Source organism: Neodothiora populina (assembly GCF_041146345.1).
Source record: "Neodothiora populina strain CPC 39397 chromosome Unknown canker_contig_9, whole genome shotgun sequence".
In the NCBI taxonomy this organism is placed as follows: domain Eukaryota; kingdom Fungi; phylum Ascomycota; class Dothideomycetes; order Dothideales; family Dothioraceae; genus Neodothiora; species Neodothiora populina.
This window is the reverse complement of record NW_027191407.1, coordinates 560,383-579,989: the sequence shown is the minus strand read 5'-3', so window position 1 is coordinate 579,989 and position 19,607 is coordinate 560,383. Positions and strand designations below refer to the sequence as shown.

Here is a 19,607-nt window from a genome sequence, read left to right as displayed (position 1 = left end):
GCACCAGAACTCCATTCAACTATTCGGTGAGGCTTGCTCAATGTTCGACTTACAATAGTCTAGGAGTGGCAGTGATCATCATAGTCAAGGATGAAGTGTTGCGAGTCTGCCAAGACCACCGGAAATACAGATGTGTATGGCTTGCAGTATCTCGTCACTCGCTGAACAGTGCAACATGCAATAGCCCATCTTGGCCGAACCACGATTACGTGTCGTAATAGGCGAACTGAAACGGTATCTTCGACTTCGTCTGTACATCTGGGGTATAGCAGAGAGAGCCGCTCAGGGTGGTCACGCGGCGATCGTACTCCACGAGCTATCGTCGCAGCTTGAATTCTTTCGAATCGAAAGTATGAGAGCTAAGCGCCATTTGGCGTCAGTCGTGGGTATGACTCGACCCCCTGCCGAGGTTTCGGTGTGACGAGACCGATGCGCCCTGTTGTTCAAAGGCGAATTGAGGAACTCAAGCCATGGCATATCGCCATTCACCACGATGTCATGCCTCCTGTCAGCAACGAGTTATAGTCAAGCACAGCTACGTCTCAGATTTCATAGTGTATGGTATCAGCATTCTGTTCATGGCCGATGACAGAGATCTTGTCAAGGTCAAAGACAAACTAGCATCCTTCACCCATTGTTCTAGGATGATTAGCCCACTACAAGATACTGGTGCTCGCGGCGTGCTCTTCATCTGAGGCTATGTGACCTTTCCAGGTCGGCGGCAATATCGGAGCCTTCAATGGTGGACTCTCGAGCCCCTTGACAACCTATCAAGACATTGAAACCCACGCGAGGCATGTTAGCACTGCCCTCAACCCTGTACACTGCAGGACGATTTCTTCGCCAACATTCAAAGGTGTTGTAGGAAGAAGTCGAGATCAGTTGTGGAATGAGTTGCTGTTGGCTTATATACATGGACAAACTCATCTCAGTAAAGCACGCAATGTCACATAAGGTTGCTCAATAATATCGACTTCCGTCCTTGATACTAGAATTCGACGCTCCGAACCGTGTGCCTCCAGATGTAAAATAGCATTTGCTTGTGCTTTATTTGTGCTTGTATAAGTAGCTAGGTGCTTTATGCCAAAACGACTCGGCTCCCTCGGTTCGGTGAGATCCTATCGCCAGCGAAGTCGGCCAAGCGGGGGTGGATACCGCCAAGAAGGCCCCGGCAGAAGAGCGGACAGCGATAAGAACGATAATACCATGCTCTAGACCGATAAGTACCACGCTTTTGGCAGGTGCTCATCTATACTATCTGCCACACGGTGACGTCCGATCTTTTATCTTTGATCTTTCCTGGTCATCGATGATTCTATTGATCATCGTGCATTAGCCTGCATGCAGGCACAGCTATCTATGTGTGCATATAAGAATGATCTTCAGGCACGTAGCATAGGGCGAAGGGTAGCAGCGAATATCAACAAGGTGTACGGGTACAGCTCAGCAGCCTCCAGCTCCACCGATTTGTTCTTGTCCAGACGTTTTTCTTAGCAACCGTGTAATAATAATCACATAATTCGTGCCGCAATCATGAGATCGGGATCGTCTACAAGGCAATGGCCTTTGCTGTCGCTCGTCGCCGCTGCACAAGCTGCAAGCACGTTTGACCTTACCCAACACCTGGGCAATCTGTCGCCCTACTTCAGTCCGGAGAACACACCGGCAGGTCTGCTGTCTGGAGCACCCGAAACTTGCACGGTCGACAAGGCCTTCCTCGTGCACAGACATGGTAGTCGCCAGCCTATCTCTGGGGAAATTGAAGTGATCCAAGGTCTGTCGTATTACATCAACAATAATACGGCTCTCTTCTCCAAGCCTCGTGGCAGCGCACCTTCGGAGTTTTCTTTCTTGACAAAGGGCTGGTCGAGCAAGTTCACTACGAATGATCTTTCCGCTTCTGGACGGATGGAGTGCTTCGATCACGGTGTCGCTTTGCGTCTGGACTACCCGGCGCTGTACACTGACACATTGTTTGTTGGTGGTCAAGATCGTGTCGTCGAGAGTGCACAATGGTTCGCCGCTGGTTACTATGGCCGCAACGCCAATGAGACTGCCACATTGGACGTCATCGGCGAGAACAACAAGACCGTCTCTTGGATCACCGCCATGGATACCTGTGATACTTGGGAATATAGCTCTGGAAACGACCTAGTGAAGGAGTGGGGCTCTGTCTACCTTCCTCCTATTGCGAGGCGCATCAATGCTGTGTTGGCCCCCACCTATCCTGGTGTCAACTTCACTTCCGCCAACGCACACGGCATGCTGTGGGCTTGTGCCTATGGGATCGCCGTGTACGGCAAAGGCAACAGCCCTTGGTGTGCCGTGTTCGAGGAGCAAGAGATCCTCAACTTCGAGTACGAGCTTGACATTCTCATGCGTGGTGCTTTCGGCTATGGTTTGCCTAGCAACCAAGGCCCGGTGCTGGGCAGCTTGCTTGTCAGTAACTTGACCACCTTCATGCAAGGCAATGGGTCGGCTGCTCAGAACCTCTCGCTCAACTTCGCACACGATACTACCATTGATCTCGGTCTGACTGCGCTCGGCCTTGCTAATGATACTGCCTATCCGGTCGATGGTTCACCAAGCCCATCCCGCCTGTGGAGGACCAGCACTCAAGTCCCTTTCGCTGCTCAGATGTTATGGAAGAAGCTCGATTGCTCGGGCGAGAAGCGCATTCAGCTAGTGTTGAACGAGGCGAACTTTGATCTCTCGCCCGTGGGATGCAAGTCCGATCTCTACGGCACTTGTAGTTTCTCAGACTTCCTTGCAACTTCGAACGTCAAGGAGGCCCTTGCTGTGACCCAGGGTGATGCTACATGGAACGCATCCTGCACTGCTTAGGTGGATTAGAAGTGGCATACTCGAACTGGCTTTTATGATTTATATACTTTATATTATTAGTCTACACATTGCAAAACACAACTATTAGGACCTTCACCTCTGGAACTCAACCGTCCGTTGATTAGAACAAGAGTAAGCAATCACGACAGATGGGCTCAGAAGTTGATTGACGCATGCATCAACTCCTGACTGTGGATCATGTCGTATAACACAATGTGAAATAGGCTGAATTTCCCAGGTATAATACGCAGAAGCGAGAGGACTGACGAGCATGACTCGTGTCCCATTATGCAATCTGTTCCAGCGAGTGGAGCACCAGCCCAAGACAATCAAGTCTATCAGATCACCTCCTCTTTGAGCTTTCATCACTTTCCTGTGTTCTCAACCTCCAACTTTTCTAGCTTCTCGTTTGGAACGTCACCACGCTCGATGCGGGACATGTGCGATGTCTGCACCCTCGTTTTCCATGCCGGGGTCCCCATGTATCGTGGGCCGTGAGGGTTCAAGAACATCGCCTCTGTTTCTTCCAGAGTTTTGCCAGCGGTCTCCGGGAACAAGATGATGACGTGGATCAACATGACGGTACAGAACACTCCAAAGACTACGTAAACCTGCCATCTGATACTTTCGAATGCTGGAGGTACAAAGGCACCGAGAGCGGTATTGAAGGCCCAGTTGGCGGATGTGGCGAGTGCAACTGCTTTTCCACGAACGCGAAGTGGATACAATTCGGGAGGATAGATCCAACTTACTGGACCCCATGTAGGAGCGTAAGAGGCAACGAACAGGTAGGTGCAAGCGATAAGACCCTTCGCTGGAGCGCCTGAAAGTGCCATGGATTCCTCAGGCACGCCGTCGACCCCGCCAGGAACAACTATGCCGTATGTGGCCATTATCCCTGCGTTGGCATACATAAAGGTCATCATGAGAGTCGCACCAACGACCAGAGTCGGTCGACGTCCCCATTTGTCTACCCAGACAAGGGCAGGAATAGTCATTACGACGTTGATGATGTACTGGATGGACGAAGCCAGAAGGTTGGCGTTGCCAGAGTAGCCTGCCATACCAAAGACATATGTGATGTAGTACATCATGACGTTCATACCAGTTACTACGGGGACGAAAAGTTAGATTTATATGCAGTGGAGGCACATCGGACGCATAGCAAGGCTGACTTACGTTGGGCCCAGATCTGGGTGAAGATACCAACATGTGTGCGGAATATCATATGTGGTTGGAACAATTCCCAATAGGTGACATCGCTATTGCGAGCCTCGAATTCACACATCTCACGGATATCCTGCAATTCGTGGCGGACAAATGGCGAGTCAGGGTTTCCCTTGCCATGAACAAGCGTCAGAACGTTGTGGCAGTCCTCCCATCGATCCTTCCTCGCAAGCCATCTTGGAGATTCCGGCATGAAGATCATCGCGAAGAAAAGACCGATAGCAGGTATCATTTGTAGGCCCCATGGGACGCGAAACACAGCGGTACTGTAGGTAGTCGGTGCATCTCCACCAATGTAGGAAGCCCCGAAAGAGATGCTGCCAAAAGATTAGCTCATGCCCATGCCGAAGACTTCACCCCCAAGCACTTACTAGTACATGATCAGAATTCCCCACGTAATTGCCCATTGCTGTGCGCCTACAAATCGACCGCGTTTTGAAGGCGGCGCAACTTCAGACAAAAACACTGGGACCTAGTGGCCATATGTCAGTAAACGGCGATCGAGTGCATGGAGAAGGTCGAAATCAACCTGAGCACTTTCGATTCCCACTGACAAACCGTTGATTACCCTACCAGTGACCAACATTCCGATGTTCTGAGAAGCACAGATGAGGGTACTGCCGACGCACCAGACCACACATCCAATCATGATTGCTCTTTTTCGACCCAGTCTGTCTGAGATATAGCCAGACAACAGAGCACCGAGCCAAGATCCGGCTGGCATCGCTGCAGTGATACCACCTTGGGTGCCTGAGCGTGGCCCGCTACATTTGGCAGCAGCATTGAATGGAGGACCATCTAGAGAATGTTATCAATAACAGGAATCTGAGGCAGGAATGAACAAAGTCGCTTGAACTGACCAGGACCTTGATTAAAGTAGCATTTGTATGACATTGTACCAAGAATCGCAGATATCGATGAGATGTCAAAGCCTTAGACAGCGTTAGCAGACACTCAACACTATCCGTTCTAGCTAGGTAATTGTACCGAAAAGGCCGCCACCAATCACTGCCACCGCAGTGATGATGTAGATGTTTCCAATCGCCATCTTGGCAGGCGGGTATGAAGATGCTTGAGTCTTTGCAAAATGATGCAGTGTATGGTGTAGCGTAAAGGTTACTTGCGCGCGTGGGCGCAGACTATATATCTTGTTTGCATTAAGCATCCACATCATCAACATCGATCTGGTGGGGCCCCGCGTATAACCCCAGGCTTCCTGTAATTGATTCCCCAGCCAATCCCCTCATCCCCGCGATTGAAGTGTTACATGTCGGGTGAGACGTGCAGTTGTCCACTCTCTGTCCCGAAATCCTCTGTATACATTCCTCCGCCTATGAGAATACAAATCGGCAGCTGATCGACACCGAGGCTGTCGCATTGGGAAGTCACGAGATGCTACGGTTGCATGTTCCTTCGGCAACAAGCAGCGCATGCCCCGTGTACTACTCTTCTGCATCTACAGTAGTTATACGATCGACAATAGACAGCGATTGTACACATCCTTGCGACATGTATTGGGTGGGTGGGTTGTTAGTGGGTATTGTGGATGAAGCTCGGATTTCGGCTCACTCAGCACTTTGTACAGCGAAATGGTCACGGAGAGTATAATGTGTTCCGTGATTGAGTGTCCTTCAGTTTATGTCTCGGTAGAAGTCCAATGCAAGAATTTGTGCGCTTTGGTGCTGTGATGTCAACCTCCAGACGATGTCCTTGAGTAAATCGAGGTAGCGAGGAATATTGGAAGGTCGAGTTGATCCTATTAGTTGCACAATCAGTACAAGTGTACGGATATACCGAGCATCAGTCATTGTGAAGAGTGGCGCGAGTGCGTGAGTGGCTTGAGCCACAAGCGACGCTGTTGTACGGCTGCCTTGCCGCTGCAACTGACTGCAATCCGACCCACTTTACTCCGTGTTTTTATATAACACACAGGAAGACGGTGATTCAGCGCAGTCTGCCCATGGGGAAGTTGTGGGTCAGGCTTGACCGACAGCAAGTATAATGCTAATCAACCGTCTTCAACACCGAGGCATTGGACGAATTCGGCTCGAATATGCAATATATATCAAACTGAGTCAGGCCACAGATTTGCTCGGGTGAATGAGTCAAGTCAGGTAGTCTATGCAGTGTCAGACTGCTTCGTATTCGTCACCTGTTACCCGTGCGAATGTGAACGCGATTGTTGGTGCATGAGCCATCATTTCCATTGACCGCGCTTAAGTCAGGCTAAGTTTACGCATGACCAACCAAATAGGCAAGCGAGCGAAATGAGGCGGGACCGAGGGACGAAATGATGATGGTCGATGTGTGATATCGTGACAGTGGATCCATGAAGGTGATTGATTCATCGCAAGCGAAGCATTCAGCTTTCCATCAGACTCAGAATAGCTGGCGGCTACGCGAAGGTGATCTTCGGGAAGAGAAACATCTCCATGATTTGCCTGAAGTTCTCCTATCTTGACATTGTGAGAAAGAAAGTGTTCACCTGTATTCCACTACTGATAAGCGTAGCGCTTGGTAGGGAATGGTCCAGCTCCAGTGCAAAATAGGTACAAGCGAGAGAAATTTCCCATGCTAGTCAGATGAGAATATGAAAAAGAAAAGCTACCACGTGAACAAAGTACCCAGGATACGCAGCATAGTCTTCGGATCTGTGCACCTTGCATGGCCGTCTTGGCCATGGTCTGCGGGAAAAAAGTGATCCGACAATCGGCCACAGATCCGCTGCAGGTTGTATAGTGCTTCCTTCCCCTTCCACTTCCAACGTAGCGACGCATGTGAGCGCAATGCCTAAAGATGGGTATCGTGTATCGGAACCACTCATACCAGGCTCATGTTGGCACAATACGGGGCTACAAAACGTTCCCAATCGTTGCTGGCGCTGCTTGGGCGGCCCATCGTTCCGTGAGCAGTCACTGTGCCGTGCTCTCTCGCATGCCAAACTTTTTCAATCACAGATCGCGTCCTGCTGATATTGGCAATGGAGACTGACATCTTGTCCAGAGCATACAAGATGAACGGTCTTGCATATTGAGGTACATCGTGGGTTACTTCATCTGCACTGATCCATTCAAAGTCAGCGAATGTGTCGAGCTCCACCGCTGCGATGAAGACCGGCCAAGTCAAGCCAGCAGTGACTTCGTGGCTTAGTAGAACATAGACAAGCTGGAGTATCTGTTGTACAGTCTCCTTGATCAAAGGCATAGCAGGCGTCGCACTGTGAACAGAGCTGTGGAAGTAAACTATCGCGGCAAGTCTTTTGAGCTCGGCTGATGTTTGCAGTAGGTCATCATCCTCATCAAATACTCGCTGCTCAAGGCTTGCAAGTCGAGTTTCGATAGCTGCTGCATCATGCTGGAAGTCTGGACGAGCGGAGACTGCAGGATTGAGAGCATGTACTCTACCGAGAGTGGTTATGTCGCCGATAGTCGCCACCAATTTGGGCGAGCAGCCCAACCAAGCGTCCGCCTGATTTGTATCAGCGTCCCAAAAATCATTGCCGAAAATTGCCGCTTCGCCACAAGCTGTGCGACCGATGACATCCTGGTAAGCAAAGTACTTCTCGAGAAAATCTACAAGGTCATTCGCCTGCGGCTTTTGGTCCCAATGAGCCAGAGCCTCCCGCCGGAGACGGATGAGGTCTCTTGCGCCCTTCAAGTGAACGGTCCACCGCTTGTCGCATTCATTCACGATCTCGAATTGGCAAAGCACCATCATGACCACGAGCGTTTCCGTGTCTACCGCCACCTGACGCGGATCCTCAATGGTCAGTCGCGCGCGCAAAGTTCGGAGCACTTTATCGCCAAGCAATAATGCAGTCGGTTTGAAAGAATTGTCGGTCTTGGACCTGTGGCATGCAGCCAGCGCAAGCAGAGAATCTAACACTGTGGGCGAAGCTGTGACCGAGAATGGCAGGATGAGCGAAGCAAAAGGAGACTTTGAGACAGAGGTTGGGACCGTCAGTGGGCAAATTCGATCCATGTAGTAGGACAGCAGATGCGAATGCATAGGATCGGACAAATGAGGCAATTGTCGCAGGACATTCGGAATCGCAGTGTAACTGCCAGGCAGCTGCTGTTTGTGGAGCCATGGTGATATGGACGCGGTACTGGCAGTGTCGTCACGTTCGTGAGCGGCAGACTTCAACACCAGAGTCGAACCGGTCAGTCCATCGTTATAGTCGTATTCCAGCGTAGTGAGGTCTTTGACATTCCCCAAGGTCGCGTTCACGAAACTGTAAGCAGATATGTGTGGTATCTCACGCCATGGTATGTCTCCCCCAGATGTGATATGAGAAGAAGGCGGAGAAGGCGGAGAATCACTCGTGGGGGCTCTTTTGCTCCACACACCAGCTCGTCCAAATGCTCGCCCGAGACTCTGATAATCAGTCTCCCACTTGAGATGGACAGTGGTTTGGCAGACATAGTTCTTGGCGCTACATTGACCGCATGTGGGTTTGGCCTCATCGCACCTCACTTTCCTGCTGCGGCATCTGTCACATCCGTTTCGCGACCTTTTGCGCACGGGATCCTGGTCTTTTGCGCGACGGCGGGGCATTTCTGCTTCATGCTGTCCGGTCACGGCGGCGGCGGCGGACTTCCGAAGATGCTAAAACTAACACGGTTTGTGTATGGAGAGAAAGACTTGTTCGTTCGCAATTGCTCAGGAATGCGCAACGCGGGGTGGCGATAGGCCAAGTCGCCGATGGCGCGCAGAGGACCCTGGGTTTATACCCTTCCGTGATTCGTTCTCCGTCATCCACCCTGTATCGGATATGTAATACAAACTTGGAAGCCGAGACCGCCACTTTCTCCATCAGTCATACCACATAACCTCGTGTTTCAAGTCTCATCTGAAAAACAATTTTCTATTTCTATCTTTACAGGTCTAGCAATATGTCTAATTATTCAGGCACTGGGATCCCGTCCATACATCATATCGGGTAAGCGTGAATTGTGTCCATGTTCGCCGTCGTGCATTCATTCTGATGATCAGGTCAAGCTTCTTCTTCGCTTGCATTATCATTCTCAGATTCCTCTGTGATCGCAGTACTCGCAGCTGCTTCGCTCAAACGACTCGTGCTAGCCAGGGAGGCTGATAGGTTTTCGTGAACTCTATCCTCCCCGTCCAGGTGATCAAAGGAAACACGTCTGCTACTAGGACTATCCTGGTTATTCAGCCTGGCGAATGGGCTCGCGGAACTGAAACTGCCCTGCCTGCTTTTGCTAAAGATTCCAGGAAACAACTTTGGCTCAGACATATCAATCGATGAAACAGGAACAGGAGGCTGCTGCATGGAGCCAAGATCAGGCGGTACGGACGTTGGAGCAGGGCTGATGCCAAGACCCCCTAGACCATGACCATGAGATGAATCATGCACCGCCGAAGATGTGCTGCTGTGTAGAGCATTGTGGTCGAGGTAGGCAGGACCTGAAAAAGGTACACCCATGCTAGTGGAACGGCCAGCCTTCCTCTGTGGAGAACCCAGTACGAATGCATCGCCGGTTGTTGAGCTGTGAGGATGTCTTGCCGTATAGGGCTCTTGTGATCTCGCTGATACGGTTTGCGATTGGTGGAGGTCATGTGTATTCTGATGAAGCGCGTTGTTGGCCGAAGGGTGAGTCTTCATGGACGTTGGGGAATGAGGTGGTTGAAGCTGGTCGATCCGTATGTTCGGGTTGGATATAGGCAGATTCGATGGTGGAAGGTTGTAGGTAGACACTGCGCGTGACGGAGACGTTACACGAGTGTAGCGATCAATCCTGTGCTAATGTTTAGACTCCGGCACTCATTGAGGAGGAGAGGAAGTGGCAACGGCAGGGAGGAAGTCAACATACATAGCGAGTTCCTGTAACCATGTCTCATGTCTGAAAGCTTCACGAATGTTTGGTACATTTACCTTGGCCATGTCGTTACCTGCGACACCTGGCAAGTGATAGTTGTGTCCTAACCACTTCTGCTTTACTTGATGCTCGAAACCGGATTGCTTGACAGAATTTTTGGCCAATTCGCACATGTCGACTGCAGACAATTTGTAGATCTGCGCAGCCACAGCGTATTCCTCGATCAGAGGCTCCTTGGTGTAGGCAAACTGTAGAGGGTCATCAGTGGAAAGACTGACGTTCAAACCACGTCGGAAGTACAATAGAAAAGGGTTTCTCTCGTAAGCCAGGAATAAAGCATTGTTGGAGAGCGGAGACATGGCAACACCAATCTGCTCAAGGTAGAAGATGTACTGCAAAAGTGGTACCTTCCTCAAGAGCAGACCGTGCGAGATGCTGTGGCAGCACAAAGCAGCGGCAGCCAAGTGATCGGTATCTCCAGCCTCGCCACAGTGAGGTCGGAGATGGAACGTGTTGAAGCCACGCTGCTTGCGCCATACGTTGAGACTTGTCATGTTGGCAAAGAGATAGTAGACCCAATAGCTGTAAGGCGGGTTCTGCTGAGTGTCCCAATCCTTCGGCAAGGGAAATTTGCGATAGACTCTTCGCTCAGTCTTTGATTCATCATCAACAGAATCAAACCCGATGACGCGCTGCAGGAAAATGTGCAGCTTCGGGTGTGACTGAGGGTTTTGTGTGACCTCGAACAGAGGCTGCCAAATGTTCCGGATCACCTCTTCGTAATTGTTCATAAGCTTAGAGTTCTTGTATACGTCGTAGAGTCGGGGAATCTGGATCAGCCAACGAACGTTGGGTGAGTACAGCTTGTTGTCCACAACCCAAGCAGCCAGTTTGTCCCACTCTTCCAAGTCTCGCCCGTAGATGGAGATGCGCCACTCGACCATCTGGTACTTGCTAGATTCCAGATCGGAGATGACTTCTTTGGTGATCTCGGCGAGGTAGCGGCCGTGGATGAAATTGTCGGTCTTGAGGAAGATGGTTCTCAGTCTTGACTCGCCCACAGGGTTGTACTTGAGGTTGAACTTGTCAAAACGATGGAACGAGTCGGTGTGGGCATGCATATCCAATGTGTCGATACTCAAGTCATAAGCTGTGAGGTTGATACTCTCAAAGACCTCTCGCAGGGTCAGATGCTTGCCATCTCTGAACAAAACAACCTCATCGGGGTTCTTCTTCATCTTGCTCTTGATGAAGCGCAGAAGATGCTTCTGGTTCATGCATGCCGAGTGATGAACATGAGTATCGACTTTTCGTACGTTATAAAAGTCACGGTGAGGAACAGCCTTCGTGTCGGCAATTTCTTGGTATTCGTTAAGGAGGATGTAGAGGTTCATTTTACCCTCAAGGTACTGAAGACGGCGATAGGCAAACGATTTACTCGGACCATCGGACGAGACGTTCAAGATGGCATCGAGATCCATATAGTATTCTCGAAGAGTGGGCACGTGGACTATGGGGGTGTCAGCCTGCTGAGCGGTGGCATTCTCGTAGACCTGATAGACACCGGCGGCATCCTGGTGGAAAGTCATCTCACTTGGACCCGGTACAGGCAGAAGATCTTCAATGTGGAAGTCTTCTCCGATGTTCGTACCAAGCTTGCGGGACTTGCGATCCTTTTTGCTGGCAGGGTCGGCTAATGGGGAGGGGAAAGAAGACGATGGTCTGGGTTGCGTGAGGTCCTGACTGTCTGTCATAGCGTTGCCGGAACCAGCGAGATCCGCCATGTATTGGGCATCGTAGTCGTCTCTAGCAGGCTGAGGGTGTGGAGGATAGATTGGCCAAGCGGGGTCGTCTTTCGGGTTGTCGGAAGAAGATTGCAATGAGAGACGAATGTATTTGTGCCGAAGATCAAGGATTTTCTGAATGTTGCTGTAGATAGCAGTCAATTCGGCCGAAACCTTGGTATCATCAACGGCAAATCCATTGGCTCCTTGACCGAGTCCAACACCGGCACCAGCACCATGCAGTCCTTGTTGCTCCAAAAAAGGCTTGGGCTCATGTGGCAGAGCTGGGTGGAGAGAGTGATCTCTGGCTGCGTGATCGACTTCTACATATGGATTGCCAGGGGCAATGTGCGTGTGTGCCTTGTGCTGATCATTATCATGATGATGGTGGTGTTGTTGGTGGCTCTGTTGCTGTTCTTGGGAAGGAGCACCTTGACTGCCAAGGCCTGGCGTCTGACTATCGACGTCTGTGGAAGGAAGGTGCTGGTTGTGATCTATGGGAAGTGCCGACTCGTAGGTGGCAGCAGCACCATTCTTCCCGGCATCCGGTGAAGTGCTATACGCCAGGACTGGTGAAGTTGAAGACGACGCGGCAGCAGCGGCGGCAGCTCCGGACGCAGCCAAGCTGAGATTGCTCTGCTGTCGACCTCGCAGTTTGCTGACTCCAGTGAATCCATTGGCATCACCTCCGACGTGGCTGCTGTATGTTCGAGCGCGCATCACCGGACTGGTGCCATCGCTGCCACCCAGACCAACTCCTGGCACTGCTGCGCCCATACCTGGAGTATTGCCCAACCCCTCTGCTTTGACTCGTTGATAGAATTGTTTTGCCTCGGAATGGCTCATAGCCTTCTCGACTGCAGCGCTGAATATCGTAGTCTTTCGTTGTCTGTCTCTTTCCAGCATCATCGGCGCCTCTTCTCTCTCACGCAAGACCTGACTTTCCGTTAAGTCTGCCTCTTGTCCATTTTGCTCACCACTGCGCATCTTGTGACCACCTTCGTCCATTGAGTCTGCAAGAGCCATAGCGGCAAGCTGTGATGTGCTTAGATCTTGGTGCCCCTCTCCGTCCGAGCTGGACGCCACTGCTCCGTAATCGCTCTCATCATCAGAATCGGCGTCGAGATGATGGAGTGACTGTGTGTGACGCAGTGCCGACATATTGGTATGCACCTTGCTATTGCTAGAAAGTGCTCTGGTGCTTCGTGCAGCTCCTGCAGTGGGGGCCAAATAACACCTCTCTTAAGCTATCCTTGCTCTCCGCGGTCTTTTGCAGATGCTCAAAAATGAATTATGCTACACAATGCTTCAACCTTGCACCATGAGCATGAGATAAGCTAAAATGAAAGGTGCAATGCCCTTTCCAATCTGATCCTTTGATATGTTTTGTTAAAGTGGAAGAAAGGTAGCTCTAATATCAACGAAGACAAAGTAATTGGAAGATGAACTCCACTGGACAATGATGAAATTGACGATGTGATCGAGTCAGGGAAGCTCAGATCACAAGGACCACGGAAGAATTCGATCAACGTGGGGAACTTCTCAATGCGAAACTCGTCATGCACTAGCAAATAAAATCTCGATATGTGAATAGTCCTGCAACTATGTAGCGAACAGGTATGTTACTACTCAAAATTGCCTCAGAAAGGGGTTTCTAGATAGGTATGGACGTGTTCCATATTCGGTGGACGCAGGGAAGGTACAGTATGGTTCGAGTCTACGTTTACAAGCACGATTGAAGCAGCAACACCCAAGCTCCTTCATCTGCGGAGGTCCAGCTGTCATTGCATATCACGCCCGCAGAACACACAGACGATCTTGATGAGGAGTCGTGCAGCATGGACCACAGTCAAGTCTGTTGCACCAAATCAGAGCTTCTACAACATCTTCCGGTGTCAGGTTATCCCACTATCGTCTAAAGAGCTATGACTGCAGGCGCTTGTATAGGTCATTATGGTTATCGATAAGGACTTGTACAATGCTCAACGCAGGTCATGAGTCTCGTTCCATACGTGTAGCTCCTCGACATGGTTTTCACCGCGATGAGAACCAGTTTGCACTCAGATATGCAATGAAGATCATCTTTGTTTATATGATTATAGTTGATTTGTTTGTTTGTCTATGGAAGTGCTGTTTCTACTTGTACGCCCATGCGTCCACATCCATTCCTACGTCCAAAGAAAAAGTACCTGCCTTATCCTTCCGTGAATACCGTCCATCGCCTATCCTCACTCAGCGTGAGATGGCGAGGAGAAAAAAATGCTAGGAAAATCAGAAAATCATAAACTCCATTCGCTATGCTTTGTTTTGTTTCTTCCTCCCATGCATACATGATCGACCCTCGAAGGTCGAATACTTCGGCACGTCTTCTACATGCAAACTAGCGCAAGTGCAACACCGGCAAGAGCGGTGAGGGTAGTTGCCACTCCCTGCTTCGAAGCAGCGTTGGCGGACTGTTGCCTCATGGTGCTCGAGGCTGTGGCGTTGGCAGCGCTCTTTGACGAGCTGCTGTTGCTGCTAGCACTGCTACCAGAGCGAGTGCTTGACGAAGAAGCAACAGCGGCAGCGGCTACCTGAGACAGTGTGGAGCTCTCCGCCGTGGAAGAAGCAGTCACCTGCTTCTGGACGTGGCTAGTCGACAACACCACGGAGCTCGAGGCTGTAAGGTGACTCGAGACCGAGGATGTGGCAGCGCCCGCCTGAAGTGCAGCCTTGACAGAAGGTACGCTGGATGATGATGCGACAATCTTCGCGCTGCTGCTGCTGCTTCCACTGGATGCAGCAACCTTGGAGACAGGAGAGACATACGGAGATCCAGACGAGCTACCAGCGCTCGCGCTGGATCCATCGCCCTTGATCAGCTTGATGCTCTGGTAGCTGCCGGTGTGATCGGTCCACTCATATTCGCCAGCGGGGTTGCTGTTTGCCACGTTGATGGACTTGACATACATCTTGAATGGTGCCTGAGAGAAGTCCGTGGCTCCACCGGCCCACTCAATGGTGCCTGGGGCATTGCCTGGAGCACCACCTGCCCAGCTGCCGAGCTTGAGCTTCATGGGAGTCTGGGGGAATCTGCTGCCTCCGTTGGCATCGGCGTAGTTGAGTTGACGAATCACGGTACCATCGATCTCGAACTTGATGTAGGAAGATGTCCAATCGATGGTATACGTGTGGAAGGTCGTCTGTGGAGTAGAGACGGAATGATAAATGGCGCGATCGTATGTGGTAGTGTCGCCCTTGCCGAAATAGTTTGACTCGACCTGGGTGGTGTCACCACCCAAGAACTCCCAGTCGATCTCGTCCAAGTCGTCGGACTCTAACACGATACTGCTGACGATGCCGGTTCCAGGTGCGGCTTGCATCACAACGTCAATCTTGCCGAAGAAGATGTAAAAATCGGTCTCGATCGTGGGTGCTTGCCCGGCTTGCGCAATCGTGAACTCTGCTCCATTGCTACCATAAGTGATGGTAGTACCAGCAGCAGCGGACCACTTGGCCGGGTTCCCTTTGGTGAAGTCGGTGGAGAAGGTGGAACCCGAGTACCCAGGGTTGTTTGGACAAGTCTTCTCCAAGGGATTGCAGTCCGTGAAGGTCTGCGCAAGAGTCGTGGGCACGACCACGAGCGCTGCCACGAGAGAGCGTTTAGTGAATTGCATGGTTCGAGCGGGTCTGAGGAGTTGTGTTTGTTTTTCTTTTGTTTTTGTGTTTCGTTCAAAGATCAAAGCAGGCACTGCCTGTATATGATGCTAAGTGTAAGTGTTAAACGACGCGATGTATACACGGGATAAGTTGAGTGCAAATGTGGAAACGATTCTCAAAAAAGCAGGACAATCAGAGCGATAATGACAAGAGTAGGTAAGAGTAGGGGTGTAAGGTGAGAGTGAGGAGGATAGAGGTATGAGGAGTGAGAGACAGAACATGGCCTACATGTGGGAAGAGGCCTATTAATGGGCATCGCATACGACCGGAGTTATCTACCCAGATGCTAGGATGCCGGGATGCCGTTCACTGTCTCTATCTCACTAACGGCTTTACATTGCCATGCTTTCGCAAGGACGTGCCAATAAGTGGATCGTGTAGCTAAGAAAACACCCTTCGTATGTCTATCACGACTTCACTTGCCTGCCATCAACATTTCTGATAGCGACCATTAGCGCCGTTTTGCTGTGTCCCCAGCAGCAGGAAACGCCGCCACAACGTTTCCCCGGCTGTGCTCATGTGCCTGCAGATCCCCTCGAACCTCTCCTGTCTCAATGTAAAATCTCAACTTTCGAGGTCCTGGGCGCAAATATGTAAAACAAGTGGGAAGACATGATCTGCTCAAGTGCCAATAAAACCATTCCCGTCTCGAATGGTCTATCACAATTTGACGCAGAGATGCGGATGTGCGACAGTGATTGGGGACAGTGAGAGGGGGCGGCTAAACCATCTCTCACCATGACAACGCCTATGGAATGTTCGTTTGCTGCTAGTGGACGACAGGCGTAGGGGGATCCCGTTTCGTGGCTGGGTGAACAATACTGCTGGGCTGGAGCGCTCTCATCACCCCGGCAAAACTAACTGACAGCGGCTGCCGCCTGCCATCTTTGGCGGCAGAGCCCCAGCCACACGACGTTTCGGTTGCTGTTAGAGACCATTGGCTGCGCGTCCACCTGCGACATGATGAATATTCCTCATGGTCATCCACGACACCCAACACGGTCTATACGGTCTTGGTACAGGGAAATTGTCTTTAGCAGATGCAACGTCTCGTGAAAGAGGTATTTCGGGAGTCTTAAAGATCCTGAACAAGTCTTGGGTAGTAGCAGTGTCGCTGTTACCGAGGAGAATCAGTCCATGCCTCAGAAGACGAAAGCCGCTCGGACCTCTAAATCTCTAAATCTATCGCTTGGCTTCAGACAGCCCACTGCGTCTGCAACTAGAAGTGCCTTACCTGACCTCACTTGTACCGTACAAGTCCGCCGCTGGAGGTAGAAAAGGTTTCTCGGTTGTCATCCGCCGGCTGCGTCATGCATCTATTTTTATGTTTCTCCATCACGGCAAGCCATGCCACCTCCTCCGAGTCGCTTTCACACCCTTCCGTGTCCAATACTGGGCTACGAAAGATCCCCTAGGTGAACGCGTCATGATTTACCTCTAGGCGCCATGAGGTGATGTGCTTGCGGCCCCCTCCTACTCAGATAAACAATGTACCGTAGAGCTCGCTGCATTGCGCACATTTGAGACGACCCAGGAACCTGGTAGCTATTGTACCGAATCAATTCTCCGCCTTGGGTCTCTTGGCTGCTTGTAAGGATTCGCCCCCTACCGAACGTTTTGTCCGAGGCTGTAGCATGTCGATTGCTTGGTAGCGAGTATTTACACTCTTGAAGAACGTAGCGGTCTTGACATTGCCTACTCAAAAGCCTTGGAGGGGGTATAAAACATGGCTGCAGCGACTAGGCTGCTGCGAGTACAAATACTCTTGCTCATGTCAAGCCAAGCCGCTTGCTTGGGTCTTACTCTCAGTCTCAGAATACGACTCTCTCCTGTTCATGCCTACGTTTTGCACTTCATGAAAGTGTGTAGCAAGAAGATGAAATCGGAACGGCTGCATTACTGTCTCTGGAGCGATTATACTGAGTGCGGTGTGAGAATCAGAGCCTGGGCTACAAGTCTCATGCTCCCTGCTTCATGGTGACCTCCATCCTGTGAGCCTTGGGCACGATGACAAAATAGTTCTCCAACTCCATACTTTCAGGAGTGGTGGAGGCAGCGAGCTCAAGCCCCTTACACTCGCGGAACAGCAAAGTAGTGGCGTACCTCAGCTCCATCCAAGCCAAGTTGATACCAAGACAAGAGGTTGCGCCAGCACCAAAGGCACAGAACGTGGTCTTGGCCGCGGGACTTAGTTCTCTCTCATCCATCCACCTGCTTGGATCAAACCTAAGTGAGACGCGTGAGCATGTTATGTCTCGCAATCGATATCAGGCTGAGTATTTACTTACTCTCTAGCATTCGGCCAGGCCTCTTCGTCGCGGTGCAGAGTGTATGCTTGTGTGCTTACGGTTGTACCTTCGGGAATGAAATGTCCCCCAAGCGTCGCACCGCCTTGAGGGACCACACGGGGTAGACTGCCGGGGACAGCGCAGTAGAGGCGAAGTGTCTCGTTGATGATAGCGTTAAGAAGTGGCAGTGTCTCTAGATCAGTATCGGTGAAGCCAGGATCGAGCCTGCCGACCTCTTCTTCCAACGCCTTTCGTAGATGAGGGCGAGACAGGACAGCGTAGGAGAGGAACGTCATGGTGTTGGCTGTAGTTCCAGAACCGGCAAAGATGAGACTGGTTGATTCAGTGCGAACATCCATGTCGTCAACATGAGCTCCATCCTTTTCGGCTTCTGCCATGATGGTTGCCATCAAGTTCGAGTCACTGCCGCCTTTACGTGCGTTCTCGACAGCCCTCGTTCCGTAGCTGAGGATGTACGCGCTTGAGTTGAAGGCCTCCTTGAGTGGTTTCAGTGGAAGTCGGGCGCATATGGCACGGAGCCATGGCATCTCTGCGCCAATGCCGTTTCCGATCAGTGCAGCCTCGAGCACACGAATATACTCTGTCCTCTTTGCACCTTGTTGTCAGTTGGGATAGATGGGTCAGACTCTGAGTGCGTCTTACCTGGCCAAGCTCGAGCATGCCAAACGATTCGCCAAAGCCAAGTATTCCTACAATGTCTGTAGCCATGAAGGTCCACCACTTCATCAGATCAGTAGTACCTATGATCGAACTTGCTTTGATCTTTTGAACAGCAAGCTCTGCCTTCTCCCGCACAGTGGGCTCCCAGTGCTCACGAAGGTAGGTCTTGCTGAACCCGCGCGCAAAGAGTCTTCGTCTCTGACCATGCTCCTTAAGGTCACGCATAGTGAACACGCTGAGTCTCGGAAAATTCGTCAACTTCTGGTACCAGATGTCTTTTTGGTACTTTCCAGTAACACCGTGGATCTGTTTGAACGCTGCAACATCGGACACAGCGACTTCAGTAGGGGATATTCTGACAATAGGACCGTATTTCTCGTGCAAGTTATCGATATAGAAGATCCTCCGACCACTTGTCACAGCTTTCTTGAGACGAAGATTGGTGAATCGACTGATCAAAGGTCCCGGAACAGTTTTCAGAGGCGTCGAGAAGCCAACAAGGACGGTCTAGCAGGATATCAGCTAAGCAATTCATAGTAAACGTGGAAGCACCAACCTGCAAGAGCCAGAAACCAATTGCAAATACAACAGCGACCTCGATGGAGAGAATCGGATCGATTTTGAAGTGGGCCGCCATTTCAGCTGTTGGATGTGTCTATTGAACTTGGAGGAAACAGGATGTTAGAGGCCGATGGGTCGTGGCTACTTATCACTTGTGCAGCGTTAATCAAATGATTCCTGACTTCCTCGTCGATCAATCACGCATGACCGGAACACCAACCTCGCCACCAACCGGTTGTTCCTACAGGACCCCATCGTACAAGGTAGCTTATCAGACTCGACAAGTAGGCAATATGCAAAGTCCAACCTCGCGTTCTAGCTGCCCGATGTATCCGACTTGGGTATAGACAAGCTTTGAGTATGGTACTGGGGTTCAAAGTACTGTATAATTATGTACCTGTGTTATTGATAGTCCCTGGTTGCAACTCTGTCCGCCATGCTCGGGTTGATCCTGCCATTTGATTCGTTCAGGCTTAAAACTAATATACTGTAAACAGTATCTGGGACTTCGGAGGTTGTGGGGATGTGCGAGAACCTTGAGGTCGATCTGTATCCCTGATGAACCATATGGATTTTGTCAGGCTGGATTGGCTAGTAGTCAATTGAACAAGCGTTCTTGGAAAGCTTGAGATCAAGCCAAAGGCAAGGTATTCGAAACATCGTTCGTGCAATCCCTAGCA

General features: G+C 50.8%; 6 protein-coding genes across 8 annotated transcripts; 1 reads left to right on the top strand and 5 right to left on the bottom strand.

The window, feature by feature from the left end:
- Positions 1 to 1,533: 1,533 nt before the first annotated feature.
- AAFC00_007338 (uncharacterized protein) lies at positions 1,534 to 2,844 on the top strand (the record flags this gene model as incomplete). Its single annotated transcript, XM_069347429.1, has 1 exon — positions 1,534 to 2,844. The coding sequence occupies one exon, from the start codon at positions 1,534 to 1,536 to the stop codon at positions 2,842 to 2,844; it is 1,311 nt and encodes a 436-aa protein (XP_069202032.1).
- A 365-nt stretch (positions 2,845 to 3,209) lies between these two features.
- On the bottom strand, positions 3,210 to 5,119 carry AAFC00_007337 (uncharacterized protein; the record flags this gene model as incomplete). Of its 2 annotated transcripts, none has more annotated exons than XM_069347428.1 (6): positions 3,210 to 3,955; positions 4,024 to 4,388; positions 4,443 to 4,543; positions 4,601 to 4,869; positions 4,932 to 5,003; positions 5,059 to 5,119. In XM_069347428.1, the coding sequence occupies 6 exons, from the start codon at positions 5,117 to 5,119 to the stop codon at positions 3,210 to 3,212; spliced, it is 1,614 nt and encodes a 537-aa protein (XP_069202031.1). The 2 variants fall into 2 exon arrangements, with proteins under 2 accessions (XP_069202031.1, XP_069202030.1); XM_069347427.1 differs by having other exon boundaries at positions 4,938 to 5,003.
- A 1,772-nt stretch (positions 5,120 to 6,891) lies between these two features.
- AAFC00_007336 (uncharacterized protein) lies at positions 6,892 to 8,628 on the bottom strand (the record flags this gene model as incomplete). Its single annotated transcript, XM_069347426.1, has 1 exon — positions 6,892 to 8,628. One exon carries the CDS (start codon positions 8,626 to 8,628, stop codon positions 6,892 to 6,894), a length of 1,737 nt encoding a protein of 578 aa, XP_069202029.1.
- Positions 8,629 to 9,067: 439 nt separating this feature from the next.
- Positions 9,068 to 12,859, bottom strand: AAFC00_007335 (uncharacterized protein; the record flags this gene model as incomplete). Of its 2 annotated transcripts, none has more annotated exons than XM_069347425.1 (2): positions 9,068 to 9,833; positions 9,909 to 12,859. In XM_069347425.1, the coding sequence occupies 2 exons, from the start codon at positions 12,857 to 12,859 to the stop codon at positions 9,068 to 9,070; spliced, it is 3,717 nt and encodes a 1,238-aa protein (XP_069202027.1). The 2 variants fall into 2 exon arrangements, with proteins under 2 accessions (XP_069202027.1, XP_069202028.1); XM_069348406.1 differs by having other exon boundaries at positions 9,909 to 12,604.
- Positions 12,860 to 14,067: 1,208 nt separating this feature from the next.
- On the bottom strand, positions 14,068 to 15,354 carry AAFC00_007334 (uncharacterized protein; the record flags this gene model as incomplete). Its single annotated transcript, XM_069347424.1, has 1 exon — positions 14,068 to 15,354. The coding sequence occupies one exon, from the start codon at positions 15,352 to 15,354 to the stop codon at positions 14,068 to 14,070; it is 1,287 nt and encodes a 428-aa protein (XP_069202026.1).
- Positions 15,355 to 17,355: 2,001 nt separating this feature from the next.
- Positions 17,356 to 19,003, bottom strand: AAFC00_007333 (uncharacterized protein; the record flags this gene model as incomplete). Its single annotated transcript, XM_069347423.1, has 4 exons — positions 17,356 to 17,623; positions 17,686 to 18,293; positions 18,349 to 18,873; positions 18,923 to 19,003. The coding sequence occupies 4 exons, from the start codon at positions 19,001 to 19,003 to the stop codon at positions 17,356 to 17,358; spliced, it is 1,482 nt and encodes a 493-aa protein (XP_069202025.1).
- Positions 19,004 to 19,607: the final 604 nt, after the last annotated feature.